General features: G+C 38.5%; 1 protein-coding gene across 12 annotated transcripts in view; it reads right to left on the bottom strand.

The window, feature by feature from the left end:
- The window catches only part of UNC5D (unc-5 netrin receptor D), a 472,257-nt gene that overhangs the window by 23,150 nt on the left and 426,093 nt on the right, over nt 1–23,014 (bottom strand). For 11 of the 12 annotated variants that reach the window (XM_016128798.2, XM_016128799.2, XM_016128807.2 and 8 more), the window contains 4 exons: nt 18,441–18,609; nt 16,007–16,234; nt 8,560–8,709; nt 1,280–1,444 (listed from right to left, as the gene is read on the bottom strand). In XM_016128798.2, the coding sequence (XP_015984284.1) occupies nt 1,280–1,444; nt 8,560–8,709; nt 16,007–16,234; nt 18,441–18,609 (712 nt within the window). The remainder of the gene's footprint in view (nt 1–1,279; nt 1,445–8,559; nt 8,710–16,006; nt 16,235–18,440; nt 18,610–23,014) is intronic. The other variant, XM_016128802.2, reaches the window with a different exon arrangement.

Genomic DNA, 23,014 nt, shown 5'->3' with positions numbered 1-23,014 from the left:
GGCACTGTCCTTTGGAAAGCCAACCACTCTTCAGAAAAACTATTTGGGGAATTATCGATATTCATTTTGCATAAACCATACATTAACATAGGAATAGAGGGAAGGGATAATGCTCTAAGGCTACATGTTTTCAAAGAAAAAAGAACACTGAAATTGAGTTATATGTATATAAAGTGTTAAATCTGTCAAGCCAAAATAAATTTTATTTATATATTACATAAATATGTATGTATGTAGATATGTGTCTGTATGTATACATACACACACACACACACACACACACACACACACACACATTCTACAGGTGAACAATGAAATACTCTTGCTTTTCTAACCAGCCAGGAATTACTTTAACAGAAGCAGCACACGCCTCCTCTGATTCACCCCTCAGGAACTCTCTCTACCTTCTACCCTCAACCATTCAGGAGGGAATGCCATTGTCTTCTCTTTATAAATTCAAGTCCAGAGCCATGAGGTCAATTAGAATCATGGCAGAAATCAGGTATCTTTTTACAAGTTCCCAGGTGAATTCTCCTGTGACTCCCATTCTATCGCTGCCCTTCAATAGTGATATGACCTTGGATGAGGTCCTTTTCCTCGTTCCACTTCCATTTCCTTACTTTGTAGAATGAGGTTAATTCTCTTATATTATTGTTATTGATGACCCTCTATGTTTGACGGAAATGGAGATGTGGAAGGTCTGAGGAATTGTAAGACAACAAGGAGCCAGGACCCTGAAGATGACACATGTGGGGCAACTGACTTCTGGAAACTAGTCAGAACCAGCAGAAAATTGCCCAGTGCTAACCTTGTGTCTCTTTATGGAATGTGTGTTTATTGTACTGCCAGCTAATAATTTTAGCTAATATTCCAGGCCTACCTTCGACTATTGTGATTTTGTGTATAAAAAGCCCTCTACCAGTTCCTTCCCCAAAGGTCTCTTCGCAGAGCCTAAGTTCTGATGGGTTGAGTTCCCCTGCCCAGTGGGAAACTAACTTTAATCTGCAGCCTGAGAAAAAGTTTTTCCCCTCACCAGTAATGAGGATTAAGAGTTGAAGAATGACAATGAGAGTGAGATAGTGATAACCAGTTTTCAGAATGCAGAGTTGCAGAAAAAGTAAAAGCCAAATAAAATGATTTGTCCAATCACTAATGAGAATTAAAGGAATGAGTGCATTTTGAAGCTCTTTTGTGCTTTGTGCAGCATGATTGTGATAGGTATATTATTCTTATTGTCATTTGGAAACGGGGTCAAGTGACCTGGAGACTGAGTACTCACCTCTAGGATTGATGTCTGCACTTGGAGGATCTGTTCATGGCCTTTGAGCTGCCGGATGCAGATTTTGCAGGACAGCTGGGTGGTGGTGGGCGTGTAGCGCTCCAGGGAGAAGGCACAGTGCAGGGGCTGCCGGTTACTGCACCACACGCGGGAGAACGGGACTTCCTGCAGGGAGATAGGGGAGAGAAGAGGGCCATGGTGTGCAGAGCCCCACTGAGATGAGTGGAGACCAGGAGAGACTTAATAGCAATAATTATGGTGATGATGACAAAGATCACAGCAGAGATAACTGTCTAAGCAATGTGGTGGAATTGTTGTAGAATTAATGTTCCAGCATATGCCAAGTAGCACAAAAATAATTAATGTCAATTTCAGTTTATAACATCTGAATTCCAAGACCACACTGCAAGAGCTCAGATTTCACTTGTTGACACACACACACACACACACACAATTAGGAAGAATGTCATCAAACAAGAATCATGTTTTCCAATAAAAAAAAAATTCTAAGAGCACTCCTGTGGTCCATCCCTCTACCTAAGCCTGAAATGAAAATTTTGCTGAAAAACTGATCAGAACTTGTCCCCACAAAATCATGTTGAGTTGTGTAAATAGAACACAATATTGCTGCTGTATTCAGCCTAAAAAGTATGCCTACTGTAAAATCATACACATTCATCCCAGAGAGAGAGATAACACATTGGGACAGCCCAGAGCAGTCTAGTTTGCTAACTCCTTATGTTAATTCATCCATTCCACAATTCTGTATATGGCGTCTGCTAATGACAAGATTCTGTATTATATAAACAATAAGAAATAGAAATTAGGCTCAGTTCCCCACTCTCAAGGGACTTACAATTGAGTAGCAAAAGCAATTTTTCCTAAATGAAGGGGGAATTTAAAATCTATATAGATCACTCTTTTCCCCAATATCAGTTAGTGCTTGCTGCCGAGGGGACTGTGCTCAGGTGTGTGGCTTTACAGTAATTTGAAGTAGAGGTCGGCCATTCTGACCTCTGAGGTCAGATGGTAATCAGAAATTGATATTATTTCATCTACCTAAAAGTCTTTCATTCCTTATGAAATTGGGCTGGGTCCTTGGCAATGACCATGTATGTCTAGCCTCTAGTAGTCACTTTTCTCTTTTTCTCCTCCCATTAATTTGCATTTTTTCCTGTTGCCATAAATACTGTTTTCTTTAATATTAATGAAAGGTGTACAAGTCTGGAAGTTTGATACTGTGAAGTGCAATTGGTGGTGAAGCCAGCAAGTGTTATAAGACCAAAGGCCATGATTAAAATTCAGTCTACTCACTTGAAGGAACTATGAATTACTTAGTTTCTCCTGAGCTCCACTGTACATACTTGCATGTTTCCTAATTTTCTCCATAGGAAGTCTCACACATCTTGATTTTGGATCCTTCTTGGCGGGGGCCAGGGAGCAGGGCAGCAAGGAAGGATGGACTTTAGATTGTTCTTTACTTTAAAAGAGCAGAGTCAACTTTAGGGAGTATGAAAGAACAAACTCAGGTGTTAACTCCTAACACATACCCCATTAATAAATATAAGGGATTTGTTTTTTTGTTTGTTCTTAATCTTGAATCAAGGGAAAGGCAATGGACCTTTGGCTCAAGAAGCAGAAACAAGGACTCGAAGTCTATGTGTGTGACAGTATGTAGTGTTTCTTGACTTTCTTGTGCAAGACGAGGGCTGTCAGGATGCAACACTGTCTTTGCCATTGTCGGCTCTCCCCTGCAAGGCTGGGGCTGCAGGCCTGAACACTACATTTCAGACTGACTGCCCCGGAGGGAGTTCACGTTTCCATTCTGTCAGTGAGGCGCTTGTGCTAGGCTGGGACAGCAGAGGAGGGGCCGAAGCCTTCAGTGCCCCTCGCACATAGCCAACAGGCCCAACGGCTTCAGCCATCAGCACATGAGAGGTTTGCAGGGGCTTCTGGACATCCCCTGAGAACCATCTGCCACAGTGCTGTTTCCTGAAATTCCCAAATTTGCTGGTTTCCTGATGTCATCAGTGGCTCTCTCTGACTCTGACGGCTTTCTAAAGATTCTGTAAACACATAACTCCCTCGATTGTATTTCTCCTTTGAAATATCTTGAGAGGTTTTTCTTTTCTTGACCAAGACAATTCTCTAATGAAACTCCAGTGGATTTGAAAAAGTTCTCTTAGAAACTGATGTAAGTTTGACAACACTGAAAGGTGCCATTAGTGCATTCCACAGGGTAACTGTCCTATTCTAGGGAAAACACAGAGAAGAACTAACCTAATGGTCACTAAGGAAGCTCTTGGCTGGGGCATATCTTATACCACCAGCAAGACAGCACAGGTCTATTTAATGGCGCCTCTTTCCCATTTTCTTCCTATATAGTGTATTTTACTTAAGATCTCTTTCTTTCCCTCCTGTTAGTGGACATGGCAGCAGAGGGTACTTCTGATTGATAGGACCTCCCAGAAACCTTTACAGGAAGATATTTTCCCTAAATCACTGAAAAATGACTTTGCACCTGCACTTAATTCTGCTCTAGATAAAAGAAATAATACGTATTTTTAAGTTTTGCCGTTTTTCCTCATCTAGTCTGATTCGTTTACATGCTTCTCTTCTTGAGCCTCTTCTGTTTTGTAAAGCATGTGTGACCTTCACTTCATACCTCAGCCTCTAACACTTCTCTCTCTGCCTGCTGAACTCTACAAGGTCCCATCTGCTCTCACATGTACAATTGACATCTCTGTGGAGAGCTCCAATAGCTATTCCTCTGGTATTTACTTCATTTTTATCCATCACTGGCCTTATATTCCCAATCACTACAAATCATTTTATTGGGCCTTTACTTTCTTGGGCAACTCTACCTTTTGAAAACTGATGATCACCATCTCACTCTCATGGTCATTCTTCTACGATATTCCTATGTCCATTAATGATCCTCTTCTCTCGCCTCATTATAGCTAACTGCAGTAAGCTAGTCCACCAGCCTCTGGCCTTCAGTCTCTTATTATACAGAGTGAATGAGGTGTTTAGCGCTTCACTGAAGAGGGGAACAGAAAGCACTTGATTGGTATTCTTCAGGAAACAGCATTGTGGTCTCTCTTTTACTTCTAATCCCGAGAGTGGGGCACTGATGTCACCAGATCATTTTTCCTTACAAAATTCCTTCGCTTGGGGGTGACCAGGATGGCCGCTTAAGCCCTGCCATGTTCAAAAGAGCCCCCTGCCTGGTCCTCAGGGGCTTTCATGATCTATTGCCTTGTATACTCTCTTCATTCTCATGTTGATAGGCCTCAAAAGAAGTCTCTCTTCCAAACTGGTAAATATTTATATTTACTTTGCACTACCTTCTCCAATCAAAGTTTAACAAGAGGTTCTGTGGTTATCAGGTTTTCACTGACTAAGGTAGTTTTGCCTAAGGTAACTAGAACTTTTTGTTTTCTAAAACTAAAAATGTAAATTCTAATATAAGAGCATTATAAGTTCTTGGACTGCAGAGCCAGACAGAGCTGAATTCAAGGACCAGCTCTTAAACAAACCTACATTTTCTGTAGTGGATTTGAATCTTTGTTAAGCTTTTCCTCTCTCTGTCCCCTCACTGCCCCCACCCGCCTCCACAATGACACTGACCATTTACTGAAAAGTGTCTTTTCTTGTATCACTGCTAAATTTTTTGTGTAACTGGAAGAAAGATAAGAGAGTAATGCCCACTGCAGAAATAATCTTTCCTTGCAGAAAGATATGAGAGTCAACACATACACAAAAATCCTCCTTTTTCTATTCCACTGCACACACAAGCAAAACATTTTAAAAATCTGATTTTAAGATAGTATCAAAAGAATATGTTTTATTGTTGACTTGAGTAGCAGCTGCCAATAGTGCTCAACAAAACATTTAAAAATAATAGAATTAGAAGCACTGTGATTAGTGTGCTTTCAGGGCAATCATCTTTGCTTTCATTTATTCAAAAAAACAAAACAAAAAACAAAAACAAAATCCCAAAACAAAAAAAAACAAAACACCAAGATTCTCACTGAGCTGAGAGGAATTATGTGGAAAATAATATGGGAAGACAAAGTGTAGCAAAGTTATGGGTGTTCAAAGAATTCCGGAAATGTTTTTATTTTGATTCCCATTATAATTAGGTTTCTAGCAGATGGAGAGAATGTAAATCATATCCTAGCAGGAGACAGACATTGGGTTCTCCAAGATACATAGCATGCTGAAAAGACAGCTGCTTTTATCCTAGGGAGGTGACAGTCTGACTTTATGTTTTGTAGGATTTAAAAAATAATCTTTTATGGTATATGGCTTGTTATAGTTCTCCTCTCCATAGTCAGCAAGGAATAAAGAAAACCATAATTAAGTGGTACTCAGGTCACAGCAACGCATCGCAAGCAGACTTATTTACCTTCTAGAGGAGTGTTTTCAAATCTGAGGAGGGAACAATAGCATAACCCTAATTGTGGCAGTTTCAAAAAGCCTGAGAAGAAAAGGGGCATGATAATTTGTTGATTTTATGAGGACTAGCATTGTGGGCCTCTTTTTTTTTTTTTCTTTGAATCGAGGTTCATGGGTGCTACTGCAACCAGATCTAAGGACTCACATAGCCTTCCATTCACCCATCATATATGGCTTCACGTGCAATAAGGGCTGCAGTACAGCATTCTATAAAGGGTAAGCCTCCAGAACCGAAACCAAGAAGATTTAAAATATAGTTGGTCCTCCCATACGTAGGCTCTTAATCACATAGTTCTGGGGCCAACCTTGAACTCACATCATTTACAAAACATTTCTCATGCAGTCGGTGTCTGAGAAGCCAAATACTCTTTGTACAGAATACCTCCCAGGCTTGTACCTTCTGGGAAATTCTACCTTTTCCAGAAGAAAAGGGAAGGTTTCTTAGTAAAGTACGCCTTGGGTATCAGTTGGGATATGCTGACTCCCAGATTCTTGATTTGAAGTTAGAGAAAGAGAGAGAGAAAAAAAGATGACAATACCAGAGGTTTTCCATGCACCAGGTTGGAAGATGTCAGAGAGACTGACCAGCTGAAGGAGACCTATAAATGATGTCAAAAAAGTAGTGAGATTTTCTGTCCTACAGTAGTTCTCCATTAGTTCCTATCTACCAAGTCCTAATGAAAAGCTATTCTCTATTCTCCATGCCAAGTTTGTCAGTGCACATGACATTCTACATGAGGTTCAAGAAGGCTGAACACAAACCTTCTCCCAAAGAGCTTACATTGGATGTCTGGGAGCAAACGCAGCATGGCCGTTAAGACAAGTACAATATGTATTCACACAAACTGGGGGATTTCAATAATGACAAGGGCAAGAAAATTGGTGGAACAGGTGGTGAAGAGATGGGAGGAATAAAGAAGAAAAGTCATTTGTGGATAAGAAAAACGATGTGGAAATGAAAACTCAGTGGCAAGTCTCCTAGTGCAGAGAAAATTAAATTGTTTCTCAGCCTTCCAAGACTCTTTCAAATTATGCTCAATTACAGAAGACAAATATTTATACATGTTCACAACCTCCATGAAATCCAGCCCATCCCAGCAGTAAAGCTTGTAGGGCTTCTGGAGAGCCAATATTCTTTGGTTTTGTCTGGCCCCGTTGTATCCTCTGAGGTCAGCAGGCACTTAGCCCCGCAAGCCTTTTCTGCCCAAAGGCTCTCTGAGAAATCCACGTAGTTGTAATTATTAAGTACTGCTGCAAGGTTATGGTTCATTCATCTGATTTTTTATATCCAAGCATTAAACTTAATAGTTTGGATTGAATCACCTGCATTATGTCCAGTGAAGTGACAACCTTAAATCTGTAAAGTTTAACACGGAAGAATTTATATGACTATCAGTACTTGTTTTTACAATACTCTGATGTTCAATTTGGATTAGAAACTTTGAATACTGCTTTGTGAGAAATAGAAACATAGGTCTAGAACGTCCTAAATAATATATTCATAGAAAACCACCCTCCTTAAGGAAATATGCTGAATGTGCCAAAAAAAAAAAAAAAAAGTCCAGGGCCATGAGAGGTGTTCTTGTTGCTTTGAATGGACTAACATTGTACATAGGGGGACAATTCCCAAGGTCATGAGATATGCGAAAAGTAAATAGGAAAATACAGTCTTGTCTAATTTGAAAAATCTGAATTTTAAAGTTGAAAAGGTTGGTAATTCAATTTTTTTCTCTTATGGTGCAGTCAAGATTTTTCTTTTTGCGATTTGGCTTGTTCTCATTCTGACAAGCTGGTATGCCTTCTGCAATCCCCTCCCCGCCCCGCCCCCGCCCGCCCCATCCCCCACAAATGAATGCTGCAAGGATGAAAAGGTTAAAAACCCCACAGGGCTCTGTAGGTTATATCGATGGGCAGAATAAAGAAGTTTGAAAGTCTCCTTTGATTTCAGATCAATATAACTCCACCAGAAGCATTTCCAGAATTAGGAAATGTCCTGTCACTTGAAGCACAGATGACTCTGGTTTAAGACTCTATGGTAGAGCAGTTGGCTGCTTATGATGACAGAACTTATCACTGGGAATTACCATAGAATTCAGTGCAGCTCACATATTGGTATCTTTTTATGCTAAGTACTCAAATTCCCTAAAAGTTATCCAAGGAGACTCTTTAAGTCATTTTGCAATGTTGTATTAAATAGTCTGGTATAGAGATATGTGAATAATAATGTATGTGTCCTTATATATTTATGTAAGGATTCTAAGAGGCATTATCCTTTCTTTGCCTCTCAATCTGTAATTTCTTCTTCATATCTTGCCCTGTTCATTTGACAGCCAGCACTTCACATACTCTGGACAAAAATCTTTTGTTCCTACTTGGACAGTCAGAGCTCCCTATAACTCGAAATCACCCTTACAAAGTTTCTCACTGACATCCATCCAGTTCATTCATTGCTGAACACGATTAAAACAATGTTTTACAATGAGCTGATTTTAATGAAAAGAAACTAACAAACCTCACTCTAAATTGTTAAATTACCACATTCGACCTCTATGAAGCAACAATTTAAACGGGAAAGACGGGAAACGTCATTACCTGACATGCAAGTACCTTTAGTTCCCACCTGTTAGGAATCTGTGAATTTATGACAATATGTTTACTCCCCTGTATGTAGCACAAACTGTTACATTTCTGTGACGGTTCTGAAATTAAATCCATACTTTTAAAAGAGGAGGGAAGTTAAGAGTACCCTCACCAGGGTTTGTGACATGCTCGCTGGTTAAAGCAAAGCTCTTTCTGTTAGAAATCTATTCGGCCAGTACCTGGCATGCAGTGAATGGTTTAATTCTCCAGAGGAATGGGGGGATATCGAGGACAGAGATCTGAAGACTAAAAGTATTCCCTTTGAAATGCAGCAACTTTGGTTCTTCCAGTAGCTGTCCACCTTGATGCCTTTCATCTGAAACCACTTCCTACAGGACAGGGAAAAGAGAAGAGGCACAGCAATAAAGTATCCAATCGCCTCCATGTCATCTTTCCATCCCTATGCATGCTCACTCCAATGTGTCTCCCAGAAATAAAGAATAGCATCATGGACACACTCTTCTTTTACACTCCATATCCTTGAAACACTATGCTTTTCTTCAAAACTAGAAGACCACCTTTGCCCCAGAGAAGTTGTAACACTGTTGAGTTTTTAAAAATTGTTTAAATTTCATTCCGATAGGTCCATAATTAGGGAATGTTTTCATACCTAATCTGACACATCGTATTTCACAATAAAGGTAGAAGCATCTTCTCTCTGGTTCACTTGTTTGTCACTAGCAGAGGCATGATCCATGTTTATTCTTTGGCTCAAAATAGATGTTACAGAGTGCGTATATCATGTTTATTTGCAATAATGTTCTTAAAGTTATGCCAAAGGCCAAGAAAAAATAAGTTATAGAGTCGGTTTTAGTTCAGAAAAAAAAAAAAATTCCTGAGATAAATACTCCAGTATTTTTCACTGAGAAATCTTTATACCTCATACAAATGCAATTTACATATATTCTACTAAGCAAACCATTTAATTGGTTCCAAATTTGTGGTGTTCGGAAACATTGAAATGATAGGACAAGTGAAATAATTGATATGGACTCTGTAAAATCTTAAACTACTGTGGAGGTGAGGCTTTTAGTGTTACTGTAGATGAGACCTCCCTGAATCTATTTTTTTTAATCACCATTAATTTAGTTATGATTTCCTTGTAGAGATCTAAAATTAATAAGAAAAATGAAATCTTTTAATTATGTCCTACAATCTTTACAAGTTCTAAAAAGAAGATTGTATGAAGTCAGGCAAGTAAGTTTATAAATACAATATAAATTTTAATCACAAATTTATTGGCAAGTAAAAGCTTCAAAGGTTATCTTATAAATCTCGTCTACATGTAGAATAACTAAGAAAAACATTTCTGAGAAGCAACTGCCCAGCTTTTATTCTTCATGTACACATAATCTGTTAACAGGTTGCTAGTATCTTTTCTCAGGACCAAATGATTCAATTCCAATTTTCTCCAGTTCTTTGATCTTGCTAGTGAGAGAGGTGTTTCTTGGGGCCCGTTGGTCAGTGCTGAACTTTTGGTGATGATGGAAATGCTCTCTATTTGTGCTGTCCAATACAGTATTTACTAGCCACAGTGGCTATTAAGCACTTGAAATGTGGCTGGAGTGACTAAAGAACTGAATTTTTCATTAATTTACCTTTAAATACCCACATGTAGCTAGAAATTATTGTACTAAACAGTGCTGTGCAACATAATTCATGTTGTAGATCTAAGACTTGGACAAAACATACAGTAGCTGGTGTCTGGTAGGAAGGAGCCTCAAACAGTGGAAGGGAAGTGGAGGTGTGGGGAGGCAGGGAAATTCGTTCTAAATGCCGACTTTAGGTCTTTTACAGATGCTGGTCACTTGTTTCTTCTTTTGAGATTGAGTGTCCACTGGACCTATGCTTGAGCTGGACTTTGGGTATACAGAAATGAACTATGTCTGTTACTGAGGAGCTCAGTCTAGTGAGAGAGTCAGAAGAGCAGGTGTATGAGCATCATGTATTATCTAAGTAGCATAATGTGTTCCTGGGAGGTTAAGGCAAGACAGTGCCTAACATAGCTGGGAGGAGAGGCCAGGAAGGGAGTGAGGAAATTAATCACGGAAGTAGTTGAGATGAACCTTGAAGTAAAATAGGGTCTAGCCACAAGGAAAAGGAGGGAGGGCACATTTCAGACACTAAGCAGGGTATGCACAAAGCACGGAGGTCAGACAGCTGGAACAGAAGTTAGAATGTGTGGCTGGCGATGATAATGTAAAGCAGGGACCAAATCATGAATTCTTGCTTGCTATGAACCTGTATTTTAGGGTTGCTCAAGAGTTAAGGTATATAATTCTTCTGGGGACTATATATACTTTAAAAGAGTACTAATCTTGTAAACGGAAAATGGAAACATAGGATTCTGATTACATTTCTATGTGGACTTCGGCAAGTTACTTATTTTCTTTAGGCCTTGGTTCCCTACTTGAGTTTATTCAGAGCCAAGCAAAATAATTAGCATGATAATATACTAGTCTCTTTTTGCAATTTTAGTGCAAGGTTAGAAACAAGTACAAATAAGAAACATGCTTATTAAAATCATATTAAAGTCACAGAATAACAACAGCATTTACTGTTCAAAGTATATTCGACTAGGCTCCCTAAACTGTGTACCCCTCTTCTTTAAATCTAACTTGCCTGAATGTACAGAGAAGTAAGCTGCGATCAGGAGATGAAGTGATTTCTTTGAGGTCATGTATCACTTAGCAGGGAGAGCTAGATTATTTTAATATTGAGAAACTATGTAGAATCATCACACAAGAAGAAAACGTCATCAGATTTTCAATCACTAAATACCTTATTTACAGGTGAAAAATGTAAACACCTCTCCTTCCTCCTCAAGAAAGTTATTTGCCAAAACCACATAGTTATTGACTGAGCTCAGACTAGAACAGAGCAACTTGTTCACGCTTTAGTATTTATTCTACTAGATTTCTCTGCATTGTCCTATAGTATACTTTTTTTTTTTTTTTTAAGAAAATCATGTGTTGCTCGGACTGCTATTAACTCTGTCCCATAAATAATTTTTTACTGGCTAGGTATATGTAAAGACAATATGTCTGCATTTGCCTTAGGGTTATATATACTAAGGAGTCCCTGAAATGCAGAGTGGAGAATATCAGGAATTTTTAAAAAGGATATCTACTTATATTTATCACAGACGAAAATGATACTTTTTAAAATTTTCTGCACTAGAGCTCCAAATTTGAATACAATCATTTATTTTAGCTTTTTTTTTTAGCTTATTTGATCTCCACATATTGAACCAACTAAATACAATTAACAGTGTACCATAATCTTGAACAAAATATTAAATAAGCATAGTTATTCTATAACAAAACAATTATTAAAATGAAGAAGCCCAATAATGAATTATTGTATTTATATACTTCTAAAGACACAATTGGCTTCCGAATTAAAGAAATAAACTCCTGAGAACAAGCTTTAAAATAATGTCCAGATAGAATAAATTGTACTTAACAAAGAATTCCTAGTTGCGCCATTAACTCTAACGAGCTAGGCCTAGACATCTGATTTTAAGTTTCTCAAATGATTCTGATTCCTGGCTGGTTTGGGATGTGATGATTCAAACAGTTCTAGTTCTGAGTCATTCAGGGATGTATCACCCCAAAAGTGAGGCCTGACAATTCATTTGATTTTTCTAGTCTGCCTCCTATATAACAAGGTCATCCTGTTAAATCTGTGGTTCTACTGTTAAATCAATATTTGTAGTAATTAAACTAGAAAATAGGGTCTGGCTGCTTTCTTATATATAAAACGTACCTAAAGGCTCTGGTTGATAATTTTTGTAGTCTCTCTACTTCAGCATTTTACGTTGGGGGTTGATAGTCATCCAGTTCTAGGAGTTGTGGCCAAGAAACTTGTGCTTTGTGCTCACTGAGCTCTTTATGTTGATTTAATGAGACAGGCCGCAATATTCAGGTGTGCTTCAGGGATACTAAAACAGGCAGGCCAAATTTACATATTTATGAGACAAAACTGTTTGAACTTAAGCCTGCGCATGTATACACACACACACACACAGAAATTATGTCGTTGCGGTGTTTTCCTTTAAATGCTTTACGTGAACAGTATTTCCCAAGGTTGCATTATTGATAAACACGAGAACTACATCTGGAGGAAATCCTTTGAAATTAGATTCTAAATCCACATTAATGCCAAGTAAGTAATGAGTACCGAGAAGTACTGAATAGGAGTGCTGGGAGCGACAAAGAAAAATCTGGTTGTTTTTCATTTTTTCTTTCTAAGATAGGGCAAGTGCTTAATTCCTTGCTTTTTCTATGTCAAGGTTTGTTTGAGCTGTGTGTGTGTGTGTGTGTGTGTGTGTGTGTGAGAGAGAGAGAGAGAGAGAGAGAGAGAGAGAGAGAGAGAGAAATGAAACAGTAACAAAAAGTTCTTAAAATGTTACTGCTTTGAAAATATAACACCACTTCTCAACCTTTACTTCGAATTCATCAAAGGAGGCAATGTCAAACATACAAACATAAAATAGCAGCTCTAATTATTACAGAGACACAGGGGTGGGAAGGATGAGAAGTCTTTTGGTTTTTCTCTTTTCACCTTCAGGCAGATGGCATTTTTAATTTTAAAGAACATACCTGAGCTGATGTAATTTCCATAGAGATGTTTTTAGATATATTTATCAGAACAGATCTTCAAAAAAATCTGAGACTAATTTAATTATGTTTTGCCAAGGTGTTTGAGATATTTGTTTTTGTCATTCAAAGAAACTGCTACTATGATTCAGATAAAATATCCTCAGAGCAAATGAGAAACAGTGTAGTAGCCCTGCAGGAATTATAGGGAAGGAGGACATGGCTGAAAATGGAGAATGTTTTTGTTTGATTACTTAAATCCTCTCAAGGAATATTTTTTAGTGGGGCCATTATATTGCCAGGCCCTCGCTTTGATTTAAGAGGACAGGAGAGTTGGGTTTGAAAGCTATCCTTTTCCTAGTGTTTTCCGGGAAAGGGTAGGTTTTTAAGGATTTTATGGAACATAATTTGCCAGCGAGATATGAACAATATGAAAGATGCACCATGCCCATTAACCTTCTTGGTTAAGAGCACAGCTCTAGTTGAGGTTACCATTTCTTTGAGATATGATAAAGGCACCACAATAGAGAGACTGTACAATCATGCTTGTATCTATTTTTAAATTACAATAAACATTTTCATTATAGTGCTGCAGAGTGCTTCATGAAGAACTACATGTTACTTTTGATGAAGAAGTCAGGGTTCTATCAGAGTTGTAGAGAATGAGTCACCACTGTGTACAGTATTTTCAGCTCACACCACACAAGTTGAGGGAGCCCATATTAACTTGTGAAGTCTTTTAGAGGTTCAGGAAGTGAACTGATGCTAAGGCGTAAAGCGGAACTCTTGTAATGGGTTAGTAACTATATAATATTCCCCTCTAATTAAATACCACATATGAAGCCATGAAAAATAAGATATGGATGATTTGGGATAGTAAGGCGGTTTAAATGAACCTGTGTAAAAGGGCCTGAAGGCATTCACTTAGCAGGGTAAAAATCCAGAAAGCAATATCCTTTCTGAAACAAAATCTGGAGACTAAGACAAAGGAGTAAATAGCTGTGTTCAAAAAAGCTGTAAGTTATGTTTTAATCTTTCCGTAAGTCAAAAAAGTTATTCAACCCAGGTCAATGCTCTCTCAGAACCCCAAGGGGGAAGCATGGCCTTTGCTGCTCATGACAGCTGTCACATACATCCTGTCAATAACAAGTAAAACCAAACCCGACTTTAAAATTAGCTTTATTTGACAAAATAGAAGAGGGAAAGAATCACTGGAGGGAAATAGATTACAACAAATAGGGTCAAAGGTATTTCTACTGGAAAACATTTCTCTAAAGCAAAATGAAGGAGCTTCAAGAAATCTATCTAAATGATGAAATTAATATCTTTAGATTCAATTTAGAGGGAGAACACCATTTTCCCTAACATTGACTAAGAAGAGTTTATTACCTGCCAGAATGGATAGTGGTTTGGAAAGCTGTGTTTAGGACCTCATTTTCATGACTTCCACTGCGATTCATATTCATCTGTGAACAGCTGAGCTGTTGTAGAATCTGGTAGCCATCAACATGAATGAAAATAGATTTATCTGAACGTCTCTTAGAATAAACTTTTTAGGCAAATGTTTAACTCCCTGGTATATATATCAGCAGTGAGACCATTATTCAAAGAAAATTTCAAGTTGGTGATGAGGGCTGACTTCCAAGGCAGTTGGGATGAACAGATCCTCATTGTCACACTAGGCAGCAGTGGGCTACCCATGTGAGCCAGAAGACTGGCAATCATCCATGGTCTTCCATGTTTACTTCAGTTTACTCAGCCTTTGAAATCTGGCTGAGTTACTAAACATCCAACTTGAGTCATGGTGCATTTTGTAACTGTTAAGTGGTAGTAACACCCTGAATCCATTCTTTATTTGTGATTACTGAATTTGTTATGTATTTTATCTTGAAGAAATCCTCTTACTAGGGTGGTGAAAGCAGACAAAGAGTATAATATGCCAATCAAAGGATGAGGAGTAACTACTTACATTGAATTTCTATATTCTATGAAATGGCACCTCTATGTGTGTGTGTGTGTGGGGGGGGGGCTCTTTTATGGCAGCCAAATATTAAGTGTGGCCTTCAACATAACCTGTGCTACGTAAGAGATAGTTGGGGAAGGTTTGGAAATATAGGTTGGCACTGTGTCACCTTTACTGGTTTATGTTCATGATTCAGGTCATTGTGTCTCTTCTCTTGGTAAACATGAGTTTTCCAGCTCAGTGTCTTAAAAGCTAGTTACTGACGAAATGCTCCGCATAATGGACTTAATGATCCAAGACTGGAATAGCAGAGATCTTGGATGAGGTGTGTCAGGAGAGCTATGCTATTTATATATGGGCAAGGCTTACACAGGCACTTACTTCTGCATTATCTTTGCTGCTATTAATAAACCTGCAACTCTTCGTGAGTAGCTAATTTCAAATAAATCTTACATGATTAAAAGTACCAAAAATGGAAAAAAAAACCTTGAACCATCTCTGCCCTAGTAGCCCTAATAATTAATATGCTATGTGTCCAGGATATGATCTTGCTGCCTGCTGATAGGTATGATTTATAATTGTTTTCTAACTACAACCTTCAGTTGATTCAAGCAATTTTCTCACTACCCTCTGCACATCAAATAATTCTGATGTCTGTAGCACATGCCATTCTTCTTTTTTGACAAGATATTCCTTTCTCGTTTGTTCCTAAATCTCATCCATCCATGAAGGTTCACAAAGAGGTCTCAAAGACCCTATTGTAGCTGTGTCTGTTTTCTGAATTCTGACTAATTCTGACTACACTTCTAGTCGGCTGTATAATTTAGCACACCAAGTTCTCTATATGCACTAATTTAACACTTCTCTTTTTGACTGCCAAGTACTTTAGCACTTTGTTGGACATACAGTAGTATAGCTCTTGCTTCAAGATAGGTATCTCCAAAAGGCGAGTGATATGGGTTTATTTTTCCAGACCCTCAGCAACAGAAATCTCTATTGATACTAATTTTTAGGAAACCCCATGCTACATGACACCAAAAGAGTTACAGAGAAAAGGCTGACCTGAAATGCACAAGGGGTATTGTCCACACAGTAGACTCTTAAGTTGTAATCCAGAGAGTTACAGGACATGCAGCCAAAAACTGCGACCTTGAGTTGCTTCACGGCACAGTCTGTGATTGGTTCTCCGGTGAGGGCATATGTCCCAAAGCTGTCTAGGAGCACATGACAGGCAAAAGGGTCCAAAAGGCAGTAACAGGATGTGGATTCATCCTCCACTGACATCACTTCCTGTTAGGAAAACGTATGTTAAATTTTCTCAGTTTTGGAAATAAGGTGTGATTTAACAATTTCTTTGCAAGGACATAAACTTTTTCGGAATATTTTTATTGCCCTAATTTTCTTGATAAATGCTCCTCTTCTATCAAAATAACTACTTACATCAGAAACTAAAGAAATGGTTATATTAAGTGTTGGAATTCTACTTAATAGCTTATAGCAAACATCACTTTCAAAGTTCTATTTGTGCTTAATTTGTTCAATGCTGAATTAAAAAAAAATGTATCAAACATGAACAACAATGAGAAAATGTTTATATTTTTTAAAATGTCTATTTCTTGTAATCCTATCTGGGCCAGATAGCTTGTATTTGTTCCTCCAGATCTACTCTGTCCTTCCTCCTTCCCTGTGTTCTGTGCCCTAAGAAGCAGGTCCTTTGAGGTTCAGAAATTGGGAAGCCTCTATAGAAGCTCAAGATGTAGGAGGAAAGTGAGGCCAGGTTCTTCATCCAAGGTTCCTCTCCCTGTGAGGGTACTTCACACTGTCTCTTTCCTCCACTTACCATGTCTCTTACAATTTATTCAAATCTCTGCCTTCTGGTCTTCCATGAACCTCACTCTTGTTTTTTCCTTTATCCCTTTCGGGGAGCAGACTTCGGATTGCAATAGTTAGTAAAAACAGTAGGGAGGCTGGGGGAAGTATGTGTATACTAAAATATTTATAATTGTTATTGAGCCCAAATTCCAATTTAAATAGACACCTTATATTTTACCTGACAAATAGGCATGATGTAATAGCTTTGCTGCTCTTTCATGTGGTTTGTCTTATGGTTTCCTAGCATGCCCACATTACAATTGGATCCTTTACAAATAACCCTCCTCAAATTTTCTTTGATTAGGCTATTTATTTCCTATGGAGATCCTCACTGATACAATATCTCATCACTTTTTCCAGCAACAAACTTTAGTTTAAAATAAATCAACTTTAGGTGTCAAAAAAAAAAAAAGTCTATTTCTGATGACCTCTTTCATATCCTTAAAGCAATATATATATACATTTTCCAAATATTTTATCCCCGTTCATTCCATCAAAATCACTCTCAAGAAATTATTAAATAAATGGTTTGGATAAGATATATTAAGACCATTTCACCCTCCCTGATAAGAACTTAGGTATATGTGGCTGGTTTGGTAGAGCATAAATATAACACCATCTGGACATAAAAGATTGTGTGGAAGTGCTGAGAAGAACGAAAAGTGATGAAAATCCAGGCAAAGCAAAACATTATGAAAAAGAGACCAAAACCTGGCCCTGTTGGAAAACCTGTGGAACTTTATGCCCCAGGAAATTTGCCTGTGGTTTTACAAGGACTGAATAAATAGCAGAATGCATTTTCAACAAGGAATATGGACTCATTTTAAGACATAGCTGGAAAGGGTAAATGTAATCCATCACAGCAACTGGGATTTTTCTTCTAGAGAAACACGATTTTCCTTTTACTTCTTTTGCAGGAAACACCTCCTGGGAGGTTAAGATCCCAGGGCTAGCTGGAACAGGTCATTGTGTTCCAACAAGATAATTCACCTGCTTTCATGCAAACTGACTTCAGAAAGACATGAAAGGGATCCCTATCAAACAGATAAATCAGGTTTCACTTAAAACAGTAATTCCACTGCAATCTTTCTTTGCCGTGACTGTCTCCCTTGTTGTTACCCTCCTCTCATTTATCCTTATTTTCTTGTATCTTTTGTTCTTGTACTGTAACTTTTTTTTACATATGCTCATATACACAGGGAAACAGACAATTTTCAATGCATTCATTAATTCAACCAAATATATTTAACACCTACTGCGTCCCTGAATACTTACACGTACATTTGTTATAATCCCTATGGTGACAAAAACATAAGATTTTATATAATCCCTATTTATATAATCCCATGTTAGCCATATGATGACAGAAACCGATACAGTGATAAAGATTTATTTACCAAAGACAGGTACATAAGAATACATGTGGGTAATTACAACTGTATTATAAAACCATTATCCTGAAAATCATTAGCCAATACCAATATATCCCACCAACTCTCCAAAAAATAAGAAGATGGTTGCAAATTTCATAGCTGACTCTTGGTGCTAAGAGAAGGTAAGCTTAAATCTATCCCATAGGTGGAACCCAAGTCCTGTTTTTTAAAAAGGAAGAATAGGGTCTCACCTCCCACTTGCCCTGCTGAGTCCTCTTCTTTAAATGGATATTCCAGTGTTCAGAACTGACGTCCGCACAGTGTGGGATGGTCAATGCAAAGGGAGTGGTGACAATCATGTCTGGGGGACCACAGGTGACTTCAGGGCTCAGGAGCACCTCCGATCCATCTGACTGGAGGCTTTAGAGTTGGGAAAGGACAAAAGAGAAGCACGTGAAGGAGGGGGCATACATATGTGAATGGGAATTTAGTTGCAAACTGCACTTTTCTTCAGGCAGAGCACAGCCCTTTCCAGGATTCCTCCTGGGGAGCGCCACACATGCAGAGGCTGGTCTGGACGACAGCCATTAATCCTGAACTGCTCAAGCACACAGACTGAGTTTACGCTTAGACTTCAGCTCTAGGTTTTGACAAATAAAATGACAAATGCTTCTTCAGAAATACAGGGCAGAGCAGAGGAAAGCAAAGATCTGGCTGGTGTGTCACACACCAGCTGCTGAATCCTTATTCTTGTTGATAATATCATCAATGACTAAAGCCAAGAATATTATAGAAATGATTGATCTGCTAATCATACCATCAGATTCTTTTCTCCTAAAAACACGCTCTACAAATATTTTTAATGCCAGTAAGCGATAAAACAAATTATTATGGAACAAAGCAACACTTCAAACACACCCGAATTGAGTATGTCTCTTCTGGTTTTGAAAACATTTATTTTCTGCCAATGCACAGACACATAGGTTATATAGTGATAGCACAATAGACAGACAGTTCATTATAAATGTGCATAATCAAACACACAAATATATAGCTTTCAACGCATTCCTACTTTAGATCTAAATTTAAAATCATTCTACCCAAAGCTGATGTTCAGTTTTTTCTGTATTGTGAATTATTTACAGTGCGGAGTCATGAAACAGATAAAAGAAAATGAAGTTTAATTAAAGGGAAATAATACCACCTCAGTGAATACCTCCCTCTTTCATTTTCTGTCTTTGTTTTTAATCTTTTCCCCCAAACAGTAAGGTGGGGTGCTTTATAGCATAGTAGTCAATGAGAACCCAAAAGACTACTCATTGTTCTCCTACTGCTTATGTGTTTTTGAACAGCTATTTGATCTTTTTTTTTTTTTTTGATGGATTTTCACATGCAAGAGAGAGAGCGATACAGAAGATATGCAATAAAGCAATTCAGGACTCAGATGAACAAAGCTACACAAGAGCTAGGATCGGTATTACCTACACTTCCTCTAACCCAACCTAGAAAAGACATTTAAATATGTCATCCCTGGTCAAAAAAGCAATCTCTTGAGCAAGATAAAGATGTGAATTAGTACTAAAAGATACCATCATTTCTGAGATCCTGTATAAACAATTTTTCTATGAGTACATCTAACATGTTATTAATTTCTGACTTGCTTTTATTGATATCGCTTGTTCTTGCTCAAATTAGTAATGGTCACACTCTAGTTCATTATATAGTTTGCTGCTGCAATAAAAGTCAAGGTATATATCTGAGCAGGGATATCTTTTATCTACTGTACCTAAAACAGACCTGAACATTATTACACGGTCTCTCTCTCTCCCTAAGAAGCACTGGAGATAACTTCAAAAATTTCCATCTTCCACATAGGCAACCATAGTCCAAAACTGAAAATTCTTGCTGTACAAGCAAAGCATGGGGTAACTGAAAATGTCAGCATTTATCTTTAAGCAGGGCAGGCAAGCTATGGGGGTGGGTTTGGAAAGCAGTGATTTAGAAATAACAAATGCTCTGTGAACAGCCTAGAACAAATACACTTGAGGTTTGAAAAAAATATAAAATGCCAGTGTGAGCTATAACCAGGACGAAGTGGCAGCCTACACTGGGATGCCTGCCAGTGGCTATTAGAGAGGGTTAAGCGCTCTCTGCGTAACTGCCGCCTGCATTCATCATAGACAGGAATAGCAGAGATGCTTATGAGTGACCGATGACAAGCTCTCCTAAAATAACTATTTAATTGCTTTCAGAGAATCATCCCCCCTGTTGAACATATTGTTCAAACATATGGGAGTTTGGGGAATTATTTAATGCCAAATGAACTGAAATCAGCTAATTAGATGAACTCTCACATTCATGAATAGCAAGGCTCCTCTCGGTAATAACTTAAACAGCATTAGGAGTCAGAGGCAGTGCATATCCGGTCTTAGGCAGCATGTGGAATGGGAACTTTGTATTAAGCAGGCATTGGGTATTTCCACAAGTGCAAAGGCAGTAAATCAAGATTATATCTAATCCTCCCACTGTGAAAATAGTGTCTGTGGGTGAAGGTCTCCCTCTGGTGAAGGAACAAAACTTAAACTTCTTCATTTTTTCCTCCCCTGATTAATAATAATCTGCCCTTTTCTGCTACCTTTTTATCTGTGGCAATCAGGGAGATTTACAAATATTAAAGTTCTTACACACCTGGGGAGGCAGGTGTTAACAGCAGAAGGTCACAGAGAAGTCAATCATAGCAATGGAAGCAAAATAACCCTATATTTCTACTCGCAGGTTCTTGCTCTATGTAATAGATAGAAGCACTTTTCTCTGTTGCCACTTGGAAATTTCTGGTCAACTTGCTGCCTCTTGTGACATCCCAAAGAAAGATGAGGGAGAAAACACAGTCTAGGTGTAGTCATGGACACAGACCTGGGGCATCTGAGGACAGAAATCTGGGGAGAGATGCCTTTAATTAGCCCTTGGCAAAAATGAAGATTTGTAATGAAAGCATGGATGGTATTTAAGTTTTCCCACATTATATAGCACATGACAGGGAAGTATTCATGCCCTTGCTAAGGAAAAAAAGTAACATGGTTTTCTAAAATTGCGGTGAGCTAATTATAACTGAAATAATAATAGCAGTAATTTCAGGACCATAATATGAACCACTTCAGTGCATCACACACTGTAGTGCAGACCGAAAAGTCTGGATGTGTGGGACTTTTGATACTTATCTTTTTCACTGTGTTTCTCTCTTTCCCTCTCTTTACATATACACACACACACACACACACACATATATGTATGCATGTATGCTGTTCATGTTTATGAATGCTTATGGATAGAAAATGATCAATAAGTCAGATCTGTATACCCAGCTGGCCTGCTGAGCAAATGTATGGAAATACGGTTGTGAATTCAAATTTCTGCTCACACAATGCAGCTGAGGGTTCTGGGAAAAACTGACAGCTTTGCAGCTTTGATGCCTCAACTACAAATACACATGGTAGGTGAGGGAGGGGTGCACAAGAGCATTTGGCCTGGTAATCTGGTACGACAGGAAGACCCACCTTGAAAACCTTGCTTAATTACCAGAAAGGGAAACCAGTAACAGCGGCAGAGGACATAAGTGGGCCAAAAGAATCTTCTTACGCCCTCTGTGTGCTCTTTGTGGCATCATCCCCAATACCACATCCCTTATCAGACATTTCCTGTTATTAAAACTAGACGGTATGACAGAAGGGAAAGCCCACGACTTTCTGTGCCTCACTTTCCTCACATGTAAAATAATAGCTACTCTGAGATTGTTTTGAGAGTGAAAAGTAAAGCATAAAAAGCACCTAGTATGTGCTCATTATAAGTGAAGATTCGGTTTCCCCAACTCCCACCCTTCCTGCCCTTTTTTGAGTCTTATTTCTATCGGAACTGTGCAACTTTGTGATGGCTTAATTCAGTGAATTATCATTATATCAATATATGCTTTGACAAAATTTTCAATGCCTTAGAGATGTGCACTGAGAATTTAAGGTACCTTGGCAATGCTTTCATCCTCACCTCCCACAGTCCCCAATTCAGCAATTGGAGGAATCCCACTAAAATGCCAGCTTGTCCCCGCTTCAAGGAATTGCAGCCGTTCCCTGTGCTCCAGAGCGCTCCGTGCTGCCTGGCAGAGTTTTCCTCCAGATCCACACGGTTAGCTCCCTCATGCCCTTCAGATCTTTGCTGAAATAGTGCCTACTAATGAGGCATTTCCTGACCACGCCTGAGCTGCACAGCTGCAGCTTTCCCTACATGAAAAGCTAGCCTTTGCTTTTCTTTTTCTGCAAAAACACTTATTGCCCTCAAATGTACTATACCATTTGTTCACTTATTTTTTGTCTTCCACAAACTAGAATGTAAGCTCTATGAGGCAAGAATATATACGTTTTTCTGTTTTGTTCATTGTTGCATCCCCCGTGTCTAATATATGCTGGTCGTAAGCACTAAAATATACTTGTTAGAAAGGACATAAACCCAAAATATTGATTTCTTTTTATCCGCAACAATGTTAGTACCCCAGGTCAATACATGAGGATTTTAATGAAAAGCGAAAAAGAATAATAGTAAACTTTGTATCTTCTTTTAGAAAACTGTTGGAGACTAGAGGTCTAGGGGTCTACCTGTGCACATTTTGCTCTTGTTTTCAATATCTTGACCTAATTCTAGACTTGACTTGGTTTCAGAGTATCTTCCCCCAAGGTACTCACTACCTACAAAAATGACCAATTTATAGTGGGGAGTCTTCTTGGCAGACACCACCTAACTCAACTTATCAAAGTTAACATTTCCAGTGCTGGGATGA

This window comes from Rousettus aegyptiacus, unplaced genomic scaffold, assembly GCF_014176215.1.
Source record: "Rousettus aegyptiacus isolate mRouAeg1 unplaced genomic scaffold, mRouAeg1.p scaffold_m13_p_11, whole genome shotgun sequence".
In the NCBI taxonomy this organism is placed as follows: domain Eukaryota; kingdom Metazoa; phylum Chordata; class Mammalia; order Chiroptera; family Pteropodidae; genus Rousettus; species Rousettus aegyptiacus.
This window is presented reverse-complemented; position numbering and strand designations above follow the sequence as displayed.